This window comes from Pelophylax lessonae, assembly GCF_965119305.1.
Source record: "Pelophylax lessonae genome assembly, chromosome: 5".
Taxonomy (NCBI): domain Eukaryota; kingdom Metazoa; phylum Chordata; class Amphibia; order Anura; family Ranidae; genus Pelophylax; species Pelophylax lessonae.
In genome coordinates this window covers 169,740,096-169,760,040 of record NC_138772.1, presented here as the reverse complement: position 1 = coordinate 169,760,040, position 19,945 = coordinate 169,740,096, and the positions used below count along the sequence as shown (strand labels likewise).

Sequence of the window (19,945 nt, the reverse complement as noted above, 5' to 3'; positions counted from 1 at the left end):
ATTTTAAAAATTGAAGAAAAAATACTATTTATTTATTTTTATTTTTTTTACATACTGTCACCAGACAATGTCCCTGATCACCGCTACACCAGTTATATGATGACACTGTACTGTTTTTAAATTTCTTAATTTTCCAAAAAATTGTGACAAAAAAATTACAACTTCAAGAAACATGCCATTCCTCTTACTAAATATCTTTAACTGTCTACTTTCTAAAAAGGGGCCATTTGGGGGATATCTGCACTGTCCTGACATTTTCATGCCTTGAGAAATGAGGTAGGCCATCAGTACATTAGGATTGATACATTTTCAGATCTATACCATAGTTTGTGGACTCTATAACTTTCCAACAGACAAAATAATATACACAGATTTGGGTTATTTTCACCCAAGAAATGAAGCAGAATACATTTTGACCTAAATTTATGAAGAAAGATTATTTATTTGCAAACTTATTTTTAACAGAAACAGAGAAAACGCATTTTATTTCCTAATGTTTGGTCTTTTTTTTGTTTGTTTTGCAAAACATAAAAAATAAAATGGTGATTAAATACCACCAAAAGGAAGCTATTTGTGTGAAAAAAAAAAAACAATAAAAATTTCATATGGGTACAGTGTTGCATGACCGCGCAATTGTCATTCAAAGCCCTGAAAGCTAAAATTGGCCTGGGCGGGAAGGGGATAAAAATGTCTGGTATTGAAGTGTTTAACCACTTTCCCACTAGCCACTGTGTTGCTACTGCGGCACAGTGGCTCGTTATCGTCTAGCGACGTAGACCTACGTCGCTAGACTCCTCCCCTGTAGGCGCGCTCCCGCTGTTTTCATTCACAGCGGGAGTTGGGCCAGGGGAGGAGCGGCGGCGATCGCCGCTGCTCTGCCCCGATCGTCGGGAAATCCAGTTTGGAGATCCGCCCGCCTGTGTAAACAGAGCGGGCGGATCTCCTAAGTGACAGGGAGTGACAGATCGGAGTGTTCAGCATAGCTGAACATCCAATCTGTCCTTGTGTCACATAGTCACCTCCCCCCCACACGTCAGTAAGCACCAGGCATACATTAACCCCTCCCTCTCCAATAAAATTAACCCCTTCCCTGCCAGTGTCATTTTTACAGTAACAGTGCATATTTATAGCACTGATTACTGCAGTAATGACACTGGTACCCCCAAAAGTGTCAAAAATGTCAGTCAAGGGTCCGATCTGTCCGCCGCAATGTCGCAGTCCCGCAAAAAAAGTCGCAGGTCGCCGCCATTACTCGTTAAAAAAAAAAACACCAAAAATGACATAAATCTTTCCCTTAGTTAGTAAACGCAATAACTTTTGCGCAAACCAATCAAAATACGCTTATTGCGATTTTTTTTTTCCAAACATGGGTAGCAGAAAACAAATTGGCCAAAAATTTCAAAAAAAAAATTGTTTTTTACATCTTTTTTGGGGGGAATTTCATATAAAAAAATGTTAAAAATATTGTTATTTTTTCAAAATAAACGCTCTTTTTTTGTTTATAGCGCAAAAAGTAAAAATCGCACAGGTGATCAAACACCACCAAAAGAAAGCTCTGTTTGTGGGAAAAAAAGGACGTAAATTTTGTTTGGGTACGGCGTCGCATGACCGCGCAATTGTCAGTTAAATTCGCACAGCGCCGAATCGCAAAAAGTGGCCCAGACGTAAGACAGCAAAATGCTCTAGTGGTAAAGTGGTTAAAATACTTTTGTAATTGGTAATAGTATAATAGTAGTTTTGCGCTGTCTTTTTTTTTTTCATTGAAAATCTATTATAAGCTTTGAACTATATATTCAATTATATATTGAATCAAACATAGCTCTCCTTTTTAGATATAGCTTTCCAAACTTTTTGTTTCGAATGCCCTTTTATCACAGCACTACGTGAATTTCACATACTTGTTGAATATGGCTTGCTTTTCAATGTATCCCCCCCAACAGCTAAATGGTCTTTTCCCATGAATCTGTGCAGTTAACTGCTATGGGAGAGTTTCTAGCTGAACACACATTCTGTATGTGCTCACTGGTCTAAAGTATGGCAGTCTTCCTAAACCAGCAGACTCTATTTGCTTCTCAACCGCTCTTTAAACAGAAGGCCGAGCAGAGAAGCAAGTGTCTTTTGTCTGGGCTCATATTACTAAGCCTCATTTATTTCATGGTGTGTACACTGCATCCCAGACTGTCAAAGATTCATTCTTTGAGCTCCCCGCCATACTCTGAAGATACTTGCAGGTCAGACTTCCTAGAAAGGTAGAACAACAAACTTGTATTTTTTCTGGGTTCAATTAAGTGCAATTACTGTGTGTAGTCTGTAAAAAAAAAAAAAAAAAAAAAAAAAAAAAAAAAAAGCAAATAACCATACACACATTCTAGTAAAGAAATCACTTCAGGAAATGTGTCCAAGTACGTTTATACTTCCGAAAATTGTAACATTCTGAAAAAAATATAAGTGACATAGCTACATAGTTAGTCTGTTTGAACAAAGATACAAGTCCATCTAGTTCAACCAATAAGGCCCTTTTCACACGATCGGACCGATCGGGTCCACCTGTCCAATTTTCAGGCGGACCCAATCAGGCCACCTATTGACTTCTATAGGGAGGCAGATCTCAGCAAATGTGTCCGCTGACAACCGCCTGGCACCTTATCCCACAAAATCCGCTGAAAACAGACGTATGGCGATATGTTCGCCATCCGTCCAGCAGGTTGGATAAGATGGGAGCAAGGGGAGTCTGTCCAAACGGATCCGCCCCCATGTGAAAGGGGCCTAAAGGGAGAAAAAAATGTTGTTTACAATCCTATATACACAATCACATAATATTTATATTATATATACTGTGTATATATATATATATATATATATATATATATATATATATATATATAGCCTAGGAGTAAATGGTTCCAGCCGTCTCCTGTATGCTTTTGGGTCCCAGGCAGAGGCTGTGAGGGGAACCACAGCGCGGGGAGAAGCTTGTGACATCACCGGGGAACTGAGGCAACACGACGCGTTTCTGATTGTGCGCGGGGCTCTAACTGAGCATGCGCGCTCTTTCTTCAGGTGTAGAATAGGAATAGACACACTTCCTATCGATTATATATAGAGTGTGTTCCTAATCCATAGATGAAAAGGGGAAGAAGATGCAGAGTATAATGTCAGTCACCAGACGATACATGGCCAGTGGCAATTGTGCAAAAGCGACAATATAGCACACATTAGACAACATTACCACATAAAATCATTTTACCATGTATTCAATCGTATGCATAGAAGCAAGCCCAAAAAAAATGATTATCAATAACACTGGATATAATAATACTGTATAAAAGGACCATTATAATAGAAAGCCAATAATAAAAAGTTACAGTGTTAAAAATATACATATACAGTGGGTACAGAAAGTATTCAGACCCCCTTAAATTTTTCACTCTTTGTTATATTGCAGCCATTTGCTAAAATCATTTAAGTTCATTCTTCTTCCTCATGAATGTACACATAGCACCCCATACTGACAGAAAAACACAGAATTGTTGACATTGTTGCAGATTTATTAAAAAAGAAAAACTTAAATATCACATGGTCCTAAGTATTCAGACCCTTTGCTGTGACACTCATATATTTAACTCAGGTGTTTTCCATTTCTTCTGATCATCCTTGAGATGGTTCTACACCTTCATTTGAGTCCAGCTGTGTTTGATTATACTGATTGGACTTGATTAGGAAAGCCACACACCTGTCTATATAAGACCTTCCAGATCACAATGCATGTCAGAGCAAATGAGAATCATGAGGGAACTGCCTGAAGAGCTCAGAGACAGAATTGTGGCAAGGCACAGATCTGGCCAAGGTTACAAAAAGATTTCTGCTGCACTTAAGGTTCCTAAGAGCACAGTGGCCTCCATAATTCTCAAATGGAAGACGTTTGGGACGACCAGAACCCTTCCTAGAGCTGGCCGTCCGGCCAAACTGAGCTATGGGGGGAGAAGAGCCTTGGTGAGAGAGGTAAAGAAGAACCCAAAGATCACTGTGGCTGAGCTCCAGAGATGCAGTCAGGAGATGGGAGAAAGTTGTAGAAAGTCAACCATCACTGCAGCCCTCCACCAGTCGGGGCTTTATGGCAGAGTGGCCCGACGCAAGCCTCTCCTCAGTGTAAGACACATGAAAGCCCGCATGGAGTTTGCTAAAAAACACCTGAAGGACTCCAAGATGGTGAGAAATAAGATTCTCTGGTCTGATGAGACCAAAATATAACTTTTTGGCCTTAATTCTAAGCGGTATGTGTGGAGAAAACCAGGCACTGCTCATCACCTGTCCAATACAGTCCCAAAAGTGAAGCATGGTGGTGGCAGCATCATGCTGTGGGGGTGTTTTTCAGCTGCAGGGACAGGACGACTGGTTGCAATCGAGGGAAAGATGAATGCGGCCAAGTACAGGGATATCCTGGACAAAAACCTTCTCCAGAGTGCTCTGGACCTCAGACTGGGCCGAAGGTTTACCTTCCAACAAGACAATGACCCTAAGCACACAGCTAAAATAACGAAGGAGTGGCTTCACAACAACTCCGTGACTGTTCTTGAATGGCCCAGCCAGAGCCCTGACTTAAACCCAATTGAGCATCTCTGGAGAGACCTAAAAATGGCTGTCCACCAACGTTTACCATCCAACCTGACAGAACTGGAGAGGATCTGCAAGGAGGAATGGCAGAGGATCCCCAAATCCAGGTGTGAAAGACTTGTTGCATCTTTCCCAAAAAGACTCCTGGCTGTATTAGATCAAAAGGGGGCTTCTACTAAATACTGAGCAAAGGGTCTGAATACTTAGGACCATGTGATATTTCAGTTTTTCTTTTTTAATAAATCTGCAACAATGTCAACAATTCTGTGTTTTTCTGTCAGTATGGGGTGCTATGTGTACATTCATGAGGAAGAAGAATGAACTTAAATGATTTTAGCAAATGGCTGCAATATAACAAAGAGTGAAAAATGTAAGGGGGTCCGAATACTTTATATATATATATATGTATATACACACACACACACATATATATATATATATATATATATATATATATATATATATATATATATACATACACATATATATATGGTTTAAAAATACACATATATAAAAAAAAGTATATATTATGCTAATAGCAAGAAGTTAAAAAGTACTAATAATAATAAGTACGTAAAAATATATGCACAGTCCTAAAAGAAAAAAATCATATATCTGTCCAGATATCTAGAAAATCTGAGATACACTGTAAGAAATATATAAGGAAACTTTAGATCCAGACGGGGGGAGGATAAAAAGGGGGGAAAAGGAGGGGGGATGAGGAAGAAAAGGATAAAAGAGTAATATAAGTATAAGGAACTGTGTATATACCGTATCTATAGTTACCAATACTGGTTCTAGGGTATTATATATGTAAGGGACTTTTTATATCTCTATACTTACAAGTGATAATTGGAGATGGTGTTCTCAGAGATCTAAAAAAGGATTTGGAACCTAAAAAGGATTCCCATATATAAGTAACAGCCATAGCCACATAAAAGCCACACAAATCACAGTATAGTATGTATATCTAATTCCTCGTTTAAGCCTCGAGGAGCAAGAGTATCCAAAGTATATATCCAAAAAGTATCACGGAGACAAAATCGGGAAAAACCTTCAGCTTCGGGTAAGTCTCTAGAGATGGATTCAATCACCCACTGAGGCCCATCGAGGATTTATTATGGACTTCCAAAAAATGTCGTAGTACACTATGTTGGTCACTACCACCCTCCACGAGATGGCGATGTTTGCCAAAGCGCTGTCTCATGGGTCTGATGGTGCATCCAACACAGAGGAGTTTGCATGGGCAGATGAGGCAATAAACGACGTAATCAGTGGAATCAGTGGAACAATTATAGAAATTATAGAAAAAAGGGGTACGTCTTACCTTTATGTGTAAAGCACTTTTGTCCATGTTGGACGAAATCACACATTTAGCATAGTGTCTTATGACAAGCAAACATTCCCTTTAAAGGGAACAAACATAGGGGATTTTTCGCTCCTTCAAGATTTAAGTTTGCTGGGTGCACTGCATTACCCCATAAGGCTTGAAACCTTTCTGTCTATTGCGAGTTGCTAATTGTCTTTTCTTTATGTGATGCATTAAATAGTCTGCACTCGGAGGTGCTTTTCTGTGTTTTTGTATGTTCTCTACAGAGTTTGCCCCCGAGAAGAGCTGCCCTATTTGAGTGTCACTTAGCTCACTACCAAGCCTCCTATTCATCATAGACTTTTTAACCCTTCATGGACTGACCATTTTTAAATTGCTACACCAGAGACTTTTATCTGTTTTTCCTGTGCGCTTTATGTATTTTGTTTTTTTATGATGTTTCCATCGGCTCTTGCGTGCTGCCACTGCCAAAGCCTGTAAGGGAAGCTGGCAGTGATCCGATTCCCTACTGCGCTGCACTTTCTGAATAGCCCAACGGTGAGGAAGGAGGAGGGGGGCCAAATTTCTGACGGAGCTTGCTGCAGCAAGGTCTGACGGAAGGGGAAGGGTAACTGTCAAAAACAGGTACCCCCCCCCCCCCCCCCAAAGCTGAAGCTTTGAGCTCGGATCACACTGCCCTGACCTGAAAGTTGCATGACTTATTGCGCGACTTTGAAGCAACTTCTGGGAATGCATTGGTAATCTTCCTGTAATGTCAGATCCAAATCATATCAATTAAGATGAGAATCTTACTTGGAGGAAACTTCCTTTAAAGTCTATGGGCACAAGTTGGACAGAAGTCACCTTGAACTAGTGCAGGAACCTTTTCTAAAGTTGGAGAGACTTCAGTAGTGCTAATTAAGGCCAATCTCGTTGACTAACCTGGGATTTCACATGTCACGCGGCTTGTCAGATCAAGTCGTGGTAGTGTGAACCGAGCCTTACAGAAAATCTGTAAGGTGAACTTACACTGGACCCCCTCCCCATCCACCCCCCCCACCCCGCGATCCCCCACTGTCAGGCACCAGTACGCCGCTTTACCAGTCGAGGGAATTTAAATCCTCCTGGCTTTCTCTCCTTCTGTGCTGACAGGATAGGCTAAGCGGATTCTGATTGGTCAGCGCCATCCATGCGACGGTGCTGACCAATTTGAATGTCTCCTATACATGCACGCTGAGAGGTATAGATAAGAGATTAGCCCGCTGGGATTTAAAGTCCCCAGACCGGTGAAGCGGCGACCCGGTGACTGAGAATGGGGGATCACGGGACTTCGGTACAGTGGGACCGGGGGTGGGGGGGGTAAGGGGGGAGAGGGTCCAGTATAAGTTCACCTTTTAAATTTCCTGTAAAGGTGAACTTACATTTTAATGAATGTGATGAAGCTGTGCTGACTTCTATTTTCTAATCGTGTGCATGGAAAAATTTTTTTTTTGAACGTTTCCTTGCATGTAATTGGGTACATTTTGAAAAGTGGATTTTCACCACATTCAAGGTGAAAATGATCTTGCAAAGTGAAAATCCGCCTTGAAAGTGAGCACGCTTTGCCCCTTTAATAAATCAACAAGAGTACGCTGAGCAGTACAAAAGACAGAAAAAAAAAATCTGAAAAATGAAGAGCTGAAGCCAGTGTACAGCACCGGGCTGGAGAGGGGACAGGTGCAGCTGGCTATGGCTCACACCCAAGAGCTGAGTGCCTGAGCCATCTGTCAGTCAGGCAGCTGGGTGGATCCTGACAATATGGTTGGGATCCTTCCAGAGCCTGGAGCGGCTCTGTGACCTCAGTTGACAGCAGGCTTTAACCTGCTATTAGCTTGCTCTGGGTCACAGGACCTGTACTGTAGAAGTTATGTCTATGTAGGACTTTGGTTCTTAATGTCAGAGCTGCCCCCCTGAAGACTGGTGATCTGATGACTGGTGGAGCAATGGTCAAGAGCCAGCAGAAGAGGTGGAGTAAAAATAAAACCAAAGGAAGCAGGGAGAATACATGCACTTCAGGTCCTCAGGTACATATTTTTCCAGCAAACCTTCAGAAGAACAATGAGCAGCACAGTAGTGACATTACAAAACTGCACTCCAGGTCTTGTGGGATTAGCAGTCAGCGGCAGCAGTGTCTCATATGATCTCATACTGCAGTGCACTGCAATTTTCAGGAAATAAATAAAGGCAAACGGTCGATTTTTAGGGTATTGCTTAGCTACCTGGATGTTTACTATAAAATAGCAGATCTTCACTTTTTGTGTCCAGGTCAACCTTGGTTACATCCATTCTGTTGTCTTATGGAGGCTCCCTCATGGGATTGCAGTGCTACTATTAGCCTAGTACTTTTGGCCCCTGTTATCATTTTAACAAAATGAATCGCCACAATAGTCTTGGGGGCCACTATTTCTGTGACCAATTTAACTGGACTGGAAGCAGTGAGCTAATGGTAGGTTTCTTTCAGATGGGTGGTCAGAGGTCGATAACAATGGACAGCTAAGCTAGGGGTTTTACCACCCCTCGGCTGCCTACTCAAAATACCAGTCGCAGGGGGCTGTTCACATGCCATGGCCGCAATGCTGTGCAATGGTGACATTTTTAACTTGGGGAGCAGAGTTTGAAAATGCACCCATTGAGTTAAATGGGAATGCGGTGCAAGTGCGTGCAATGCATGTGATTGTGACATGGTAGCGCAGAATTATAGAATTAAATCAAAAAAGTGAGGAGGTGATTTACTGACTTCTCACCGCCAGTCAATTGCCCTCAGAAAATCGATCCAAATGTGGATCACTCTTCATTGGGCACTGCATTATTTAGAGTATCCTCTACACTCTTCTCCTGCACATATTTGCTGCTGTCATACCATTTCTCACCTGCACAATACTGCACACTGCTGTACCCCTCTGACCTGTCTCCTTTGTCACTGTCAAACCATCCTAATTTCTTCATCAGTAAGGGTTTAATTTAAGACACCCTATCTACAATGTGAGTCCAAAGATTAAGCAGCAGATTTTAGTGGTAATACGGGTTGTAAAAATAACCTATTGCCCAAATAGTAGGGGAGTTCCCCTTTAAAACAGTATTAGTTACTGCTGGTATTATTAGGAAAAGTTTTAATAAAGTCTTTTTTCCTTTATCCACAGAGTTGACTACTTCAGCTTTGGTAATATTTCAGGAAAATGTGACGTATTAGTATGAAAGCGTTCACACTACAAGCATCCAGCAATCACAGCTGCAAGAAGAATATTTTAGAATCCAATTCACAGCACCGATACAGTAATTATGCTGGCTTGGCAAACAGAAAGAGTTATATCATCTCTGTTTTTCAGGCATAGGGTATAAATCAGATGTAAAGGATTATGATTTACTTATCCACAGTCTCTACATGTACAGCATAGGAAAGATGTTAGGATATTGAAAGAGGAGTTCCAGGTATGAATATTTTTAAATAGTTACAATAGTCCAGCTTGGAGCAATAAAACTATGCATATACCATACCTATGGGCAGGGTCGGGACAAAGGGTGGGCAGGAGGGATGATTGCCCTGGGTACAATGATGTATTGCAGGGATGTGGGCGCCCTGACCCTTACCCTAAGGCAGCCTTTCTCAACCTTTTCAACGCAGAGGAACCCTTGAAATAAATTTCTGGTCTCGGGGAACACCTGTTAAATCTTAAAAATCTTCAACTCATGACACATTAGTGTGACAGTCAGTGGGAAGAATGCTCCTTACTCTTGTCATCATTGTAAAGAATTACCCCTTACAGATAGCTAAAAGGAACAATGTTGTCATTGGGAACTTATCACAGAGGCAGAAATTGACCATTGCTCAAGAAACCCTAGCAACCTCAGGAGGAACCCAAGGTTTCCATCGAACCCTGGTTGAGAAACCCTGCCCTAAAGGAAGGGAGGAGGGCGCAGTTTGGTATCTTTGTCCTTGCCCCTGGATGGCCTTGTCCCATTTCTGCATGTGGGCTCCCTTTAGAAGCTAGGAAGTCACTGTAGTAGACACCACTGCTCCAGTGATCTCCTTTAGTTTCTGGGCCCCTTGCTGAGTGGCTGCCCTGCTGGATTGTGAACACAGGAGTTCGGGAGCCAGACATGGGCACCATTTAGAGAATGCTTTGCATTTTCTCAATGGAAAGCATTCTCTGATAGGAGAAGGTGGACAGGGCCGGCCTTTGGGGTGTGCGAGCTGTGCGGCCGCACAGGGCGCCATGGGCAACAAGGGCGCCGTGCGGCCATCACAGCTCGCAGAGGATCAGGCTGAGCTGTGTGAGAGATACACAGCTCGCCTCACTGCAACAATAGGTGATCGAGGCACGGCTGCACAGCGGGAAGTGAGCGGCGACTGCGGCCTGGACAGGGCTAACACAGGCCGCGGCCGCCGCTTATCTCCCACTGTGCAGCCGTGCCTCGATCACCTATTGCTGCAGTGAGGCGAGCTGTGTATCTCTCACACAGCTCAGCCTCCGATCCTTCCACGGAATCCACGCTGACTTCCTGCCCAGTGCCCACACATCCCCGGGAGTGTGGGCGGGCGGGAGGGGGAGAAGGGGCGGGGCGAGGAGGAGCTGACGATCTCTCCTCTGGCGTCAGTGCAGGGAGGGAGGAGAGATCGTCAGCTCCTCCTCACCCCGCCCCTTCTCCTCCTCCCGCCCGCCCACACTCCCGGGGATGTGTGGGCAGGAAGTTTAAAGAAAAAAAAAAAGCTGCAGACAAAGTAAACTAAGTGACATCTCTCTCCTTCAAAAAATGTAAGGGGGGGGGTCTGTGATGTAAGGGGGGGCTCTATGTGTGGGGGGGGGCTCTGTGTGAGGGGGGCTATGTGTGGGGGTCTGTGATGTAAGGGGGGGCTCTCTGATGTGGGGGGCTATGTGTGGGGGCTCTGTGTGAGGGGGGCTATGTGTGGGGGTCTGTGATGTAAGGGGGGGCTCTCTGATGTGGGGGGCTATGTGTGGGGGGGGCTCTGTGTGGGGGGGGCTTTTTGTGGGGGGTCTGTGATGTAAGGGGGGGCTCTCTGATGTGGGGGGCTCCGTGGGGAGGGGGGGTCTGATGTAAGGGGGGCTTTTTGTGGGGGGTCTCTGATGTGAGGGGGGCTTTGTGTGTGTGTAGGGGGTCTCTGATGTTAGGGAGGCTTTGTGTAGGGGTCTCTGATGTGCGGGGGGCTCTCTGATGTGGGGGGCTCCGTGGGGAGGGGGGGGTCTGATGTAAGGGGGGCTTTGTGTCGGGGGTCTCTGATGTGAGGGGGGCTTTGTGTCGGGGTCTCTGATGTGAGGGGGGCTTTGTGTCGGGGGTCTCTGATGTGAGGGGGGCTCTGTGTGGGGGGTCTCTGATGTGAGGGGGGCTTTGTGTGGGGGGTCTCTGATGTGAGGGGGGCTCTGTGTCGGGGGTCTCTGATGTGAGGGGGGCTCTGTGTGGGGGGTCTCTGATGTGAGGGGGGCTTTGTGTCGGGGGTCTCTGATGTGAGGGGGGCTCTGTGTGGGGGTCTCTGATGTGAGGGGGGCTTTGTGTGGGGGGTCTCTGATGTAAGGGGGGCTTTGTGTCGGGGGTCTATGATGTGAGGGGGACTTTGTGTTGGGGGTCTCTGATGTGAGGGGGGCTCTGTGTGTGGGGTCTCTGATGTAAGGGGGCTCTGTGTGTGGGGTCTCTGATTTAAGGGGGGCTTTGTGTGGGGGGTCTCTGATGTAAGGGGGGCTAAGTTATTAGTGATCATAAAAAAGAAAAGTCAAATAAAGTGCAAAAAAGGTGCAAGAAAATTCGCGCGGGGGGGGGGGGGGGCGCCACGGGATTAGCTCGCACAGGGCGCCTGATCACCTAAGGCCGGCCCTGAAGGTGGAGAGCGTGACATCACAGCCCCACTTCTCCACCTTGTCTAATCAGAGAATGCTTTGCAATCATTGAGAAAATGAATGCCATCTGTGCCAAGCAGCTGACGTCCTGTGTTCACTGTGCAGCAGGGTAGCTGCTTGGCATGGAAGCTATTGAAGATCACTGCAGTAGTGGTGTTTACTACTGTAATTTTCAGATTATATAGGGATCCTTCAGGTATGGTATATGCATAGTTACATTGCTCCAAGCTGGACCATTGTGACTATATAAAAATCTCCATACCTGGAATACTTCTTTAACCACTTGCAAACAGCGTAACGTACATTTACTGCGGCAGGTAGCTCTATTGTGCAAAATCACATATCTGTATGTTATTTAGTGAAAAAGCTTCTAGGGCGCCGCGCCAGAGATCCAGGCGTATGCTGATTGGACAGGGGAGGAGCCGATCAGCGGGTCTGCCTGCCACCCGCGATCGTTCCCGAGAGAGGCGGAACGGCAGTCTGCCTATGTAAACAAGGCAGACCGCCATTCTGACAGGGGAGAAGATAGAGATCTTGTGTTTCTACTAAGCAGGAACACAGATCTCTGTCTTTCCCCAGTCAGAGCAATCCCTCCACAGTTAGCAAGCACTCCCTAGGGACACATTTAACCCTAATATTACCCCTAATGTTACCCTTTCCCTGCCAGTGTCATTAGTACAGTAACAGTGCATATTTTTTTTAGCACTGATCACTGTATTGGTGTCACTGGTCTCCAAAAAAATGTGTCAAAATTGTCAGTTAGGTGTCGAATTTGTTCGCTGCAATGTCGACGTCCGCTATTAGTAAAAAAATAAATAAATAAAAAAGTATTTTATAAAAAAATATTTTGTAGCACTGACATCAATACAGTGTACATAAATGGACAATAAAAAAGAAAGCGCTATTATCTCAAATGCCTAAGGTCCAGCCATCACTCCTATCTGTAGTGGTGGCTTTTGATGTGAGCCCTTACATTGTTTGATTGTATATTTTTATTGTCCATTTATGTACACTGTATCGATGTCGGTGCTAAAAAATATTTTTTTATAAAATACTTTTTATTAAATTTTGAATACTTCTTCGTACTACACCATGAGCCTCTTCCCTTTTTATTTTTTGAACTCTCATGTAATGTCTTGCGCCGATAAATCATTTTGGAAGTGGTTCCTGGTGCCTGATGTCGCCGATTATCCAGACGTCCAAGGATCACGTGGCCTGGTGAAAAATACCTTATTGCTGTCCTATAATATAGACAGCATCTGGCTCTGGTGAGTTTGAATTTCACTCATTGGTGGTGGATACAGCAACACTTGTGAACCCTTTTGTTCATCATTTACTCATAAACTTCACAACACCTTTTGAATATACTTTTAGTATTTGTTCTGTTTAATCCCCTCACTGGGATAATGTATATACTTGTTGCACTTTAATATGTTTATAATTGATTTATTTTAAGCCCTGCAACCCTTTTTTATTTTCGCTTTTTAGTGTACGTATATTTTACACTTCCTTGCTAGCTGCTTATCTTTTATATCATAAGCGCCGATTCACATTTTTTTTAAGGTATCACACCAGTTCAGGGATCTACTGCCTCCTGGTATACAGTATGTGATGTGGGTATTCCGGGATGCTGCAGGAGGAGGCACAAATGTCATTCTCGCCTAGCCGAGAGTGGAGGAAAGGAAAGGGTGGCTAAAAAACAAAAGGGGAATAAAAAGGAAAAAGGACACACGTTTTTTAATATTGTGCAGGGGGGAAGATTCAAATAGGGCAAATAATAGTGTGCTTTTAGGGTGTAATATAAATTGTATAGCTCTCAAAAACTGTTTCAAAGCCATTTAGTAAAATTCAGGATTCTATATCTCTCGCTCTATATAACAGTGCCATCCAGTGGCCAAAATACAGTTAACAATTATTGGTAGTATATTATATTACACAGATGAACTATGAAACTTTTATTATTATTATACAGGATTTATATAGCACCAACAGTTTGCGCAGTGCTTTAAAATATGAGGGAAAACAGTACAGTTACAATACAATTCAATGCAGGAGGAATTAGAGGGCCCTGCTTGTTAGAGCTTACAATCTAGAAACTATGGTGTCTTATTGTAAGGATAAAAAATACAAAAATATTGTTATAAAATATGTGTAGAATTTGGGAACAAATAGCTACAGGGAAAACAGGTCACACACGAACTTGCAAGTTATAGATTATTCTAGTGATAGCACATATAGGACATTTTACATTGCTCCTAAAGGTCTTCAAATGAACCCCATTAAATCTTAGTTGTTAATAGGGAAAGCTGAGAGATTAGTGTGCAGTGTTAGCCAACATCCCTGAATTATATTGGGAAAAATTGGAATCCTTCCATATGTTGGGACTTTAAAGGCTCAAAGTAATATAAAATATATTTTTTATTTTAGTATCCTTAAAAAGATAGAACTGTACATACATAAAATGACAAAACATATTGGAGCAAGCATAAAGTCATACAATACAGTAGTCTATGCACTTCATGTGAATTGTGCGTGCAAAGGAAATTCAGAGTCAAAGCAGCTCCTTCTTCAGTGTGGACTCTGAAAAAAGAAAGAAAGAGAGCTACTTTGACTCTGAAACACGTTGGATATTTTCTCTGCATGTACAATTCACATGAAGTGCATAGACTACTGTATTGTATCACTTTATGCTTGGTCCAATATGTTTTTGTCATTTTATGCATGTACACTTCTATCTTTTAAGGATACTATAATAAAAATATAATTTATGATATTGCTTTGGCCCTTTAAAGTTCCAATATAGGGGCGGATTCCAATTTTTCCTATTAAACCTTAGTTGTTAGACACACACAAGGTCCACAGTTTACCTTTGCTGCTGATCCCCCTTTTTTTAATCATCTAAATTCAATTTAGAAAAGAAAACACCTGATGACCCTGCAGACATGAGACATTAATTCTAACCTCTTGGTGATTGCCCCTCCCACTCATGGAGACACACCCACCAACAACCTGACCCATAGTCGAGAAAATTACTCTCTGGTTTCGTGCTGAGAATGTTTAATAGGTTACTGTAGCTATCACTTGAATAAGGATGCTTTGCGTCATTTGGTATGATCCACTTTTGTTGTGGTTTTAGTACCCTCTGTTACCTCTGTTACTTATCTTATTGTATGGAAACTTATGCTTTTTTTCGTGGGGTGCCCCTTTATCCAAATTCAAGTGCAAGTCCCTTTAACTCAACTCCCCACAATCCTCTGGGCTCTCAGCATCCCCTGAGCTATTGGACACGCCCGGGGTGTATAAATGCCAGCTCCTCCCAACTTCTGGTGCTCAGAGAGATCCTGCCTGATGGGACAGCAGTGACTGGGCAAGTGAGCTGTCCCCAGGTGCTGGGTCCTCTTCTGGTAAGTCTGGTGTGTGGGCTGCCAGCAATGAGCACAAGAGCACGCAGAGTCTGTCCAAGCCCCAGTCACTGGAGAGGACTCTGTTACAGTCCATTCGGAGAAGCTGTCCATGCAGTGGAGTGGTCCTATCTACAGCCCCCAGAGCCTCCTGATCAAAGTCAGCATCAGAAGTGCCAGTGTGAAGTCTGCGCCAGCAGGAAATCCCCTCACCTCACAGTCTGTTAAATGAACGATTACTATCTTGGACACGTGAGATCCTTTAGCTCTCTATTCTATCAGTAAACTGAACTCAGAACACTCTGCTGCCATCCAGCTGCCATTAGTAGAATTGCGGTAGAATTGTTTTCATATGTTCTAACCCTGTTTTCCTACTGTTCGTATTACCGTTTGCACCATTTGTACTGCAAACCCCTGTTCACATGATCTCCTGTGTAATCTAAGTTGATTTTCATTGTTAAGTAAAGAAGAAATTGCACATCACCACTGGTCTGATCATTTGGCTGATACCGTTATATAACATTTTCAGCATATTAAATAAAAATAAAGATTACATAAGAAAAGAAAACACCTGTAGGGGAAAATCACATTATAATCACCTTTCCTCTGGCTTCTGTGGTATTGGGGGGTGACATCATCATCCTCTAATGAGCTCACGGGGAACTCCATCTCTTGCAAATAATCATTTCAGCCCAGTGATGGGAGCTTCTTCTCTGAAAGATTTGAAGTCATCCACACTCTCCAGATTTTGCTGGAGTGAAAATAACATCACCCTTGCCTAGGTGTTGCAGGCAGAAGCCAGAAGAAAGGAAAAGTATATTAACTTTTTTTTTCTCCTCTTACTGGTGATTTTTAACACTTTCTATGGTGGTTCAACAAGGGGAGGGAGGGAACCTAATTGGGGAACCAGCTTTTTAAAGTGCAAGGTGTTAATCATTATAGAAGCCCTAGCATACTGAATAAATAATTTAAGAAGCAAATGTTTCTGATAGTTGCAATCACTTTCTATAACATAAAAAATATTCAAAAAGGAAATGTTCATGTTCAGGCAAATTACTTCAATATTTGTCCTACTAGAATGGCTACTGTTTATGTTAAAACAAAGTTACTGAGATCTGTGGGTTGAAGTAGAATGAGCCATTTAGTATTGATTCCCTTCAAGGTCTGTTTCTGAGAATAAGCCATATGTCCTATTTTCTTGGTCGGTAGTTAGTGATTTTTCAGTTGTGGAAATCAATGCAGTTTATAATTGTCCGCACTTCGTTGACTGAAAGATGGCCTATGAATCTATTTTAAAATAAGTGTTATTGTATTGTGTTAGAGTGTATTAAGGATTACACAGAAAAAAGAAACACATGCTATAATGTGCTCATTCCCCAGGTTCAGGACCGACTAGACCGATATTGTTGTGGATTTAGACCAGACCCTACAGAGCCTTGTGTAGAAGAGCTGTTACATGACAAATGTCGCAACCCAAAGGAACTGATCTTGGTGCACATTCTGGTGAGTACTTGTATCAATTACTGGTAATTATTGATTTTGGAAGGCCTATGGTTAAGCAGAAGTTTCTATTTTAAAAGCACAATTAGACTTTCCATGGGAATAAGAAATTACCTCCTTGTTGAGGATTTTAATCACTTATTAACCCATCCCAAGTGAAAAATACGATCAACTTAAACTGTATTAGTTATTATGATATTAATTTACACAGAAAAGCGTCCACTATTTGTGTGAAGGAAAACTTTCAATTTTTTTCCTAATCCGTTAAGCCCATGTCACTAAAATAATTAAAATGGCAAAACAGGATAATGCACATTAATTTATTTAGGTCTCAGTGGTTTCTATAACATGCTTTCAGCACAGAAATCAAAAGGAAATATAATAGATTTGGGTTGTATTATATTTAGATGTTTACCTTCTAGCAGTTTTACAGGTCCTTTTATCCTTTGCACTTTCTTTTTTTTACCATACATAAAAGTATTTATTTTCCCCACATTTACAAAGTGTGGGACAGTGAAAATGATATCCTGTATTATTGGTTCTGGGAAGGCAGATAAGCATTTTTCTATCAATGCAAAGTACTTAAAGAGCACTTAAAGTGTAACTGAGGGCAATATTATTATTTTTTTTTTTTCGTTTTGGATAAAGTAAGAGAAAGTTTTAACCCCTGCCATTTTTTTTTGTTTGCCATCTGTGTCCCATAAGAGAGATTTCTGTTCACTTTCTGCTCCACAGCAAAAACAGGAAGTGAGAGGAAATCCCTCAAAAGCGAAGGAATCCCAGGGTGTCACAAGGGTCAACAGAACTAGTGTCCTAATTGGACAATTTCCCTTCTTTTACTTTTCTGATGTCAACCCAAAATATGGGAATTTCTTTTACTTTCGCTTTTTTTACGATAACAGTAAAGAGGAAAAATAGAGAGGGTTGCTCTCCCTAACAGGGGCACAGAAAGCAGCAAAAGCTGACAGGTGATCTAATCCCTCGCTACTCCATCCAAAACTAGAAAAAATGTTTGCCTTTAGACTCGGTTCATACTATTGCAATTCGGAAACCAGCGCAATTCCAATGTAGGTTCCCGCATCGAATGTCTCTCGCAGGCACTTCACACTGCTCTATGCGAACCGCTCTGGGTGTCAATACAAAAGGTAGTGACACCCCCGGATTGGTTCACAGATCCCAATGCGAACTGCCAAATGGTGCAGGAATCAGATTGCATCGGTGTGAACACCCATGCGATAAGATTCCAGTGCGAATAAAAAAAGTCCTGCGCCATTTTGGTATGAATGCAATGCAAATTCAGTCAAACAATCTGCATGGCTGAATTCACATCACACAGACATCACATATGTTCTGTTCAGCAGTGCGGTGCAAATCACATGTCTAACATCGCAATAGTGTGAACCCAGCCTTAGTTATAATTTAAATATATCTTATTAGGTGATATAGCACCAATCCCTTTGTCAATATGTTGCCAAAACTTCAGTTGCAGCTAAAGGTGATGAAGACCATGAAACTTATTTCTGTGAAATATATATTGAAGTCAAGCCATGGGATGTTTCATTTCATGGAAGGAATGCTGATAAGCCTGATAAGAATGCCAACTGCTGATAAGTCTCATTCCAGCTGGACTAATCTTAATGCACCTTAAATTAAAGATTAGGTTTCCCATATTTAATTTCTTTAATTACTTTTATTTAGGAATACTTTAATCTATGATAAATTTAATTCTGGGTTGGATGTGACGGGAGTCACTTTGGTTGGGGGGGCCTGTGTAAAACAGCTTACCTTAGAGAGGTTGGGAAATCCCTGTCTCAGCTCCCCAGAGCCCTCTTATGTGTAAGTCACCCTGTGTCTATTAGGGAGGGACACAGGGTGACTGAGAAAATGATGGACAACTACTTAATGGACACTGAGAATATGGTTTGGATTAATTCAAATTGGACAGTAATATTTATCCACAATATCACAGAAGAAATCTATGATACATTAATTCCACTGTATCAGAATGATGGAACATTTTATGAGCTTTACCATATAGCCTGTTGTAGACTGAATAGTCTGATATTCCTCAATAATCAAAGCATTGCTTAGATGTGGATTCCATGGTTAATTGGAACACCTATTGTCTCTGCTAGCAAATCCTTGTGGGATGTGTTTATACTTGTAATAATGTGTCCTTTGTATTCACTGTTGTAGGGACCGAATAGTCTAATCATCCAGGCTGAGTTAATTAGCATGTTAATTATAACATTGTCTAGGTGTGGATTCCCATTCACCTATTGTTTCCGTCTAGATAGCTAGTTAATTAGCTCAGGTTAATTATGTCTCTGTATATAATTTCATCTGCAGATGATAATGTAATCAGGCTCACCTAACCTGGTGGGGTATATATGCTGTGTGAGTTTGTTCAATAAAGAGTTCCAGATCTCATACAAGCTATTGTCTGCTAGACTTGTATGTAGGGCGGCCATAATATCTAAAATCTATGTTCAAGACTGGAGGAAGCGGTATACTGGCGGAAGCACACAAGCACACTGTGGGTTGGGTCTGTCACAGTTGGTATGTACATGCATTTTGGAAAATAATTAATATTGCCCTAGAAAATAAACGTTAGTTGTTATAATGGCATCTCATAATGAGAGACCCCCACCAGGTCATATAAACTTTGCTTACATGGTTAATTGACAGAGGATTTAATCTAGGCATTTTTAGTAAAAAGCAAGTTGAGTCTCTTATACCAAAATATCTACTCTCCTCACCTTTTATCATCTGTCTAAAACCCATAAAGGGTTCAATCCCTTACAAGGTAGACCAATTAATTTAGGGATTGGTTCCTTAAATGAAGGATTGGGACAATGGTTGGATAGATATTTACAGCCACTAGTAGTTCAACTCCCTGGATACCTAAAAGATACAAATCATCTTCTACAATTACGATGTCACAAACTTTTACTCTTCTATACCCATTCACTTTTCCATGGAGGCTGTCTAAGTTTAGAAACATATACTGATTTGGTAATTGAACATCGTATGTTTATCCTGGAAGTACTTGAATTTCTATTGTCCCACGATTATTTTCTGTTTGGTGGGGAGTTGTACCACTAGAGGTGCAGAGCTGTCAGGGAAATGACCATGGAAGAACTGGCAATACTGCCAGTACTAGAGATGGGCGTATCCGGCGCTCTCCTGTGCACATGCGCAGAAGAGCAGTGAATTAGCGAATGCGCGTACAC

The 19,945-nt window shown here is 42.1% G+C and overlaps 1 protein-coding gene across 1 annotated transcript in view; it reads left to right on the top strand.

Moving 5' to 3' along the window:
• The window catches only part of GASK1A (golgi associated kinase 1A), a 67,394-nt gene that overhangs the window by 37,137 nt on the left and 10,312 nt on the right, over positions 1-19,945 (top strand). Inside the window, exon 3 of the mRNA XM_082258638.1 lies at positions 16,593-16,715. Coding sequence (XP_082114764.1) covers positions 16,593-16,715 — 123 coding nt within the window. The remainder of the gene's footprint in view (positions 1-16,592; positions 16,716-19,945) is intronic.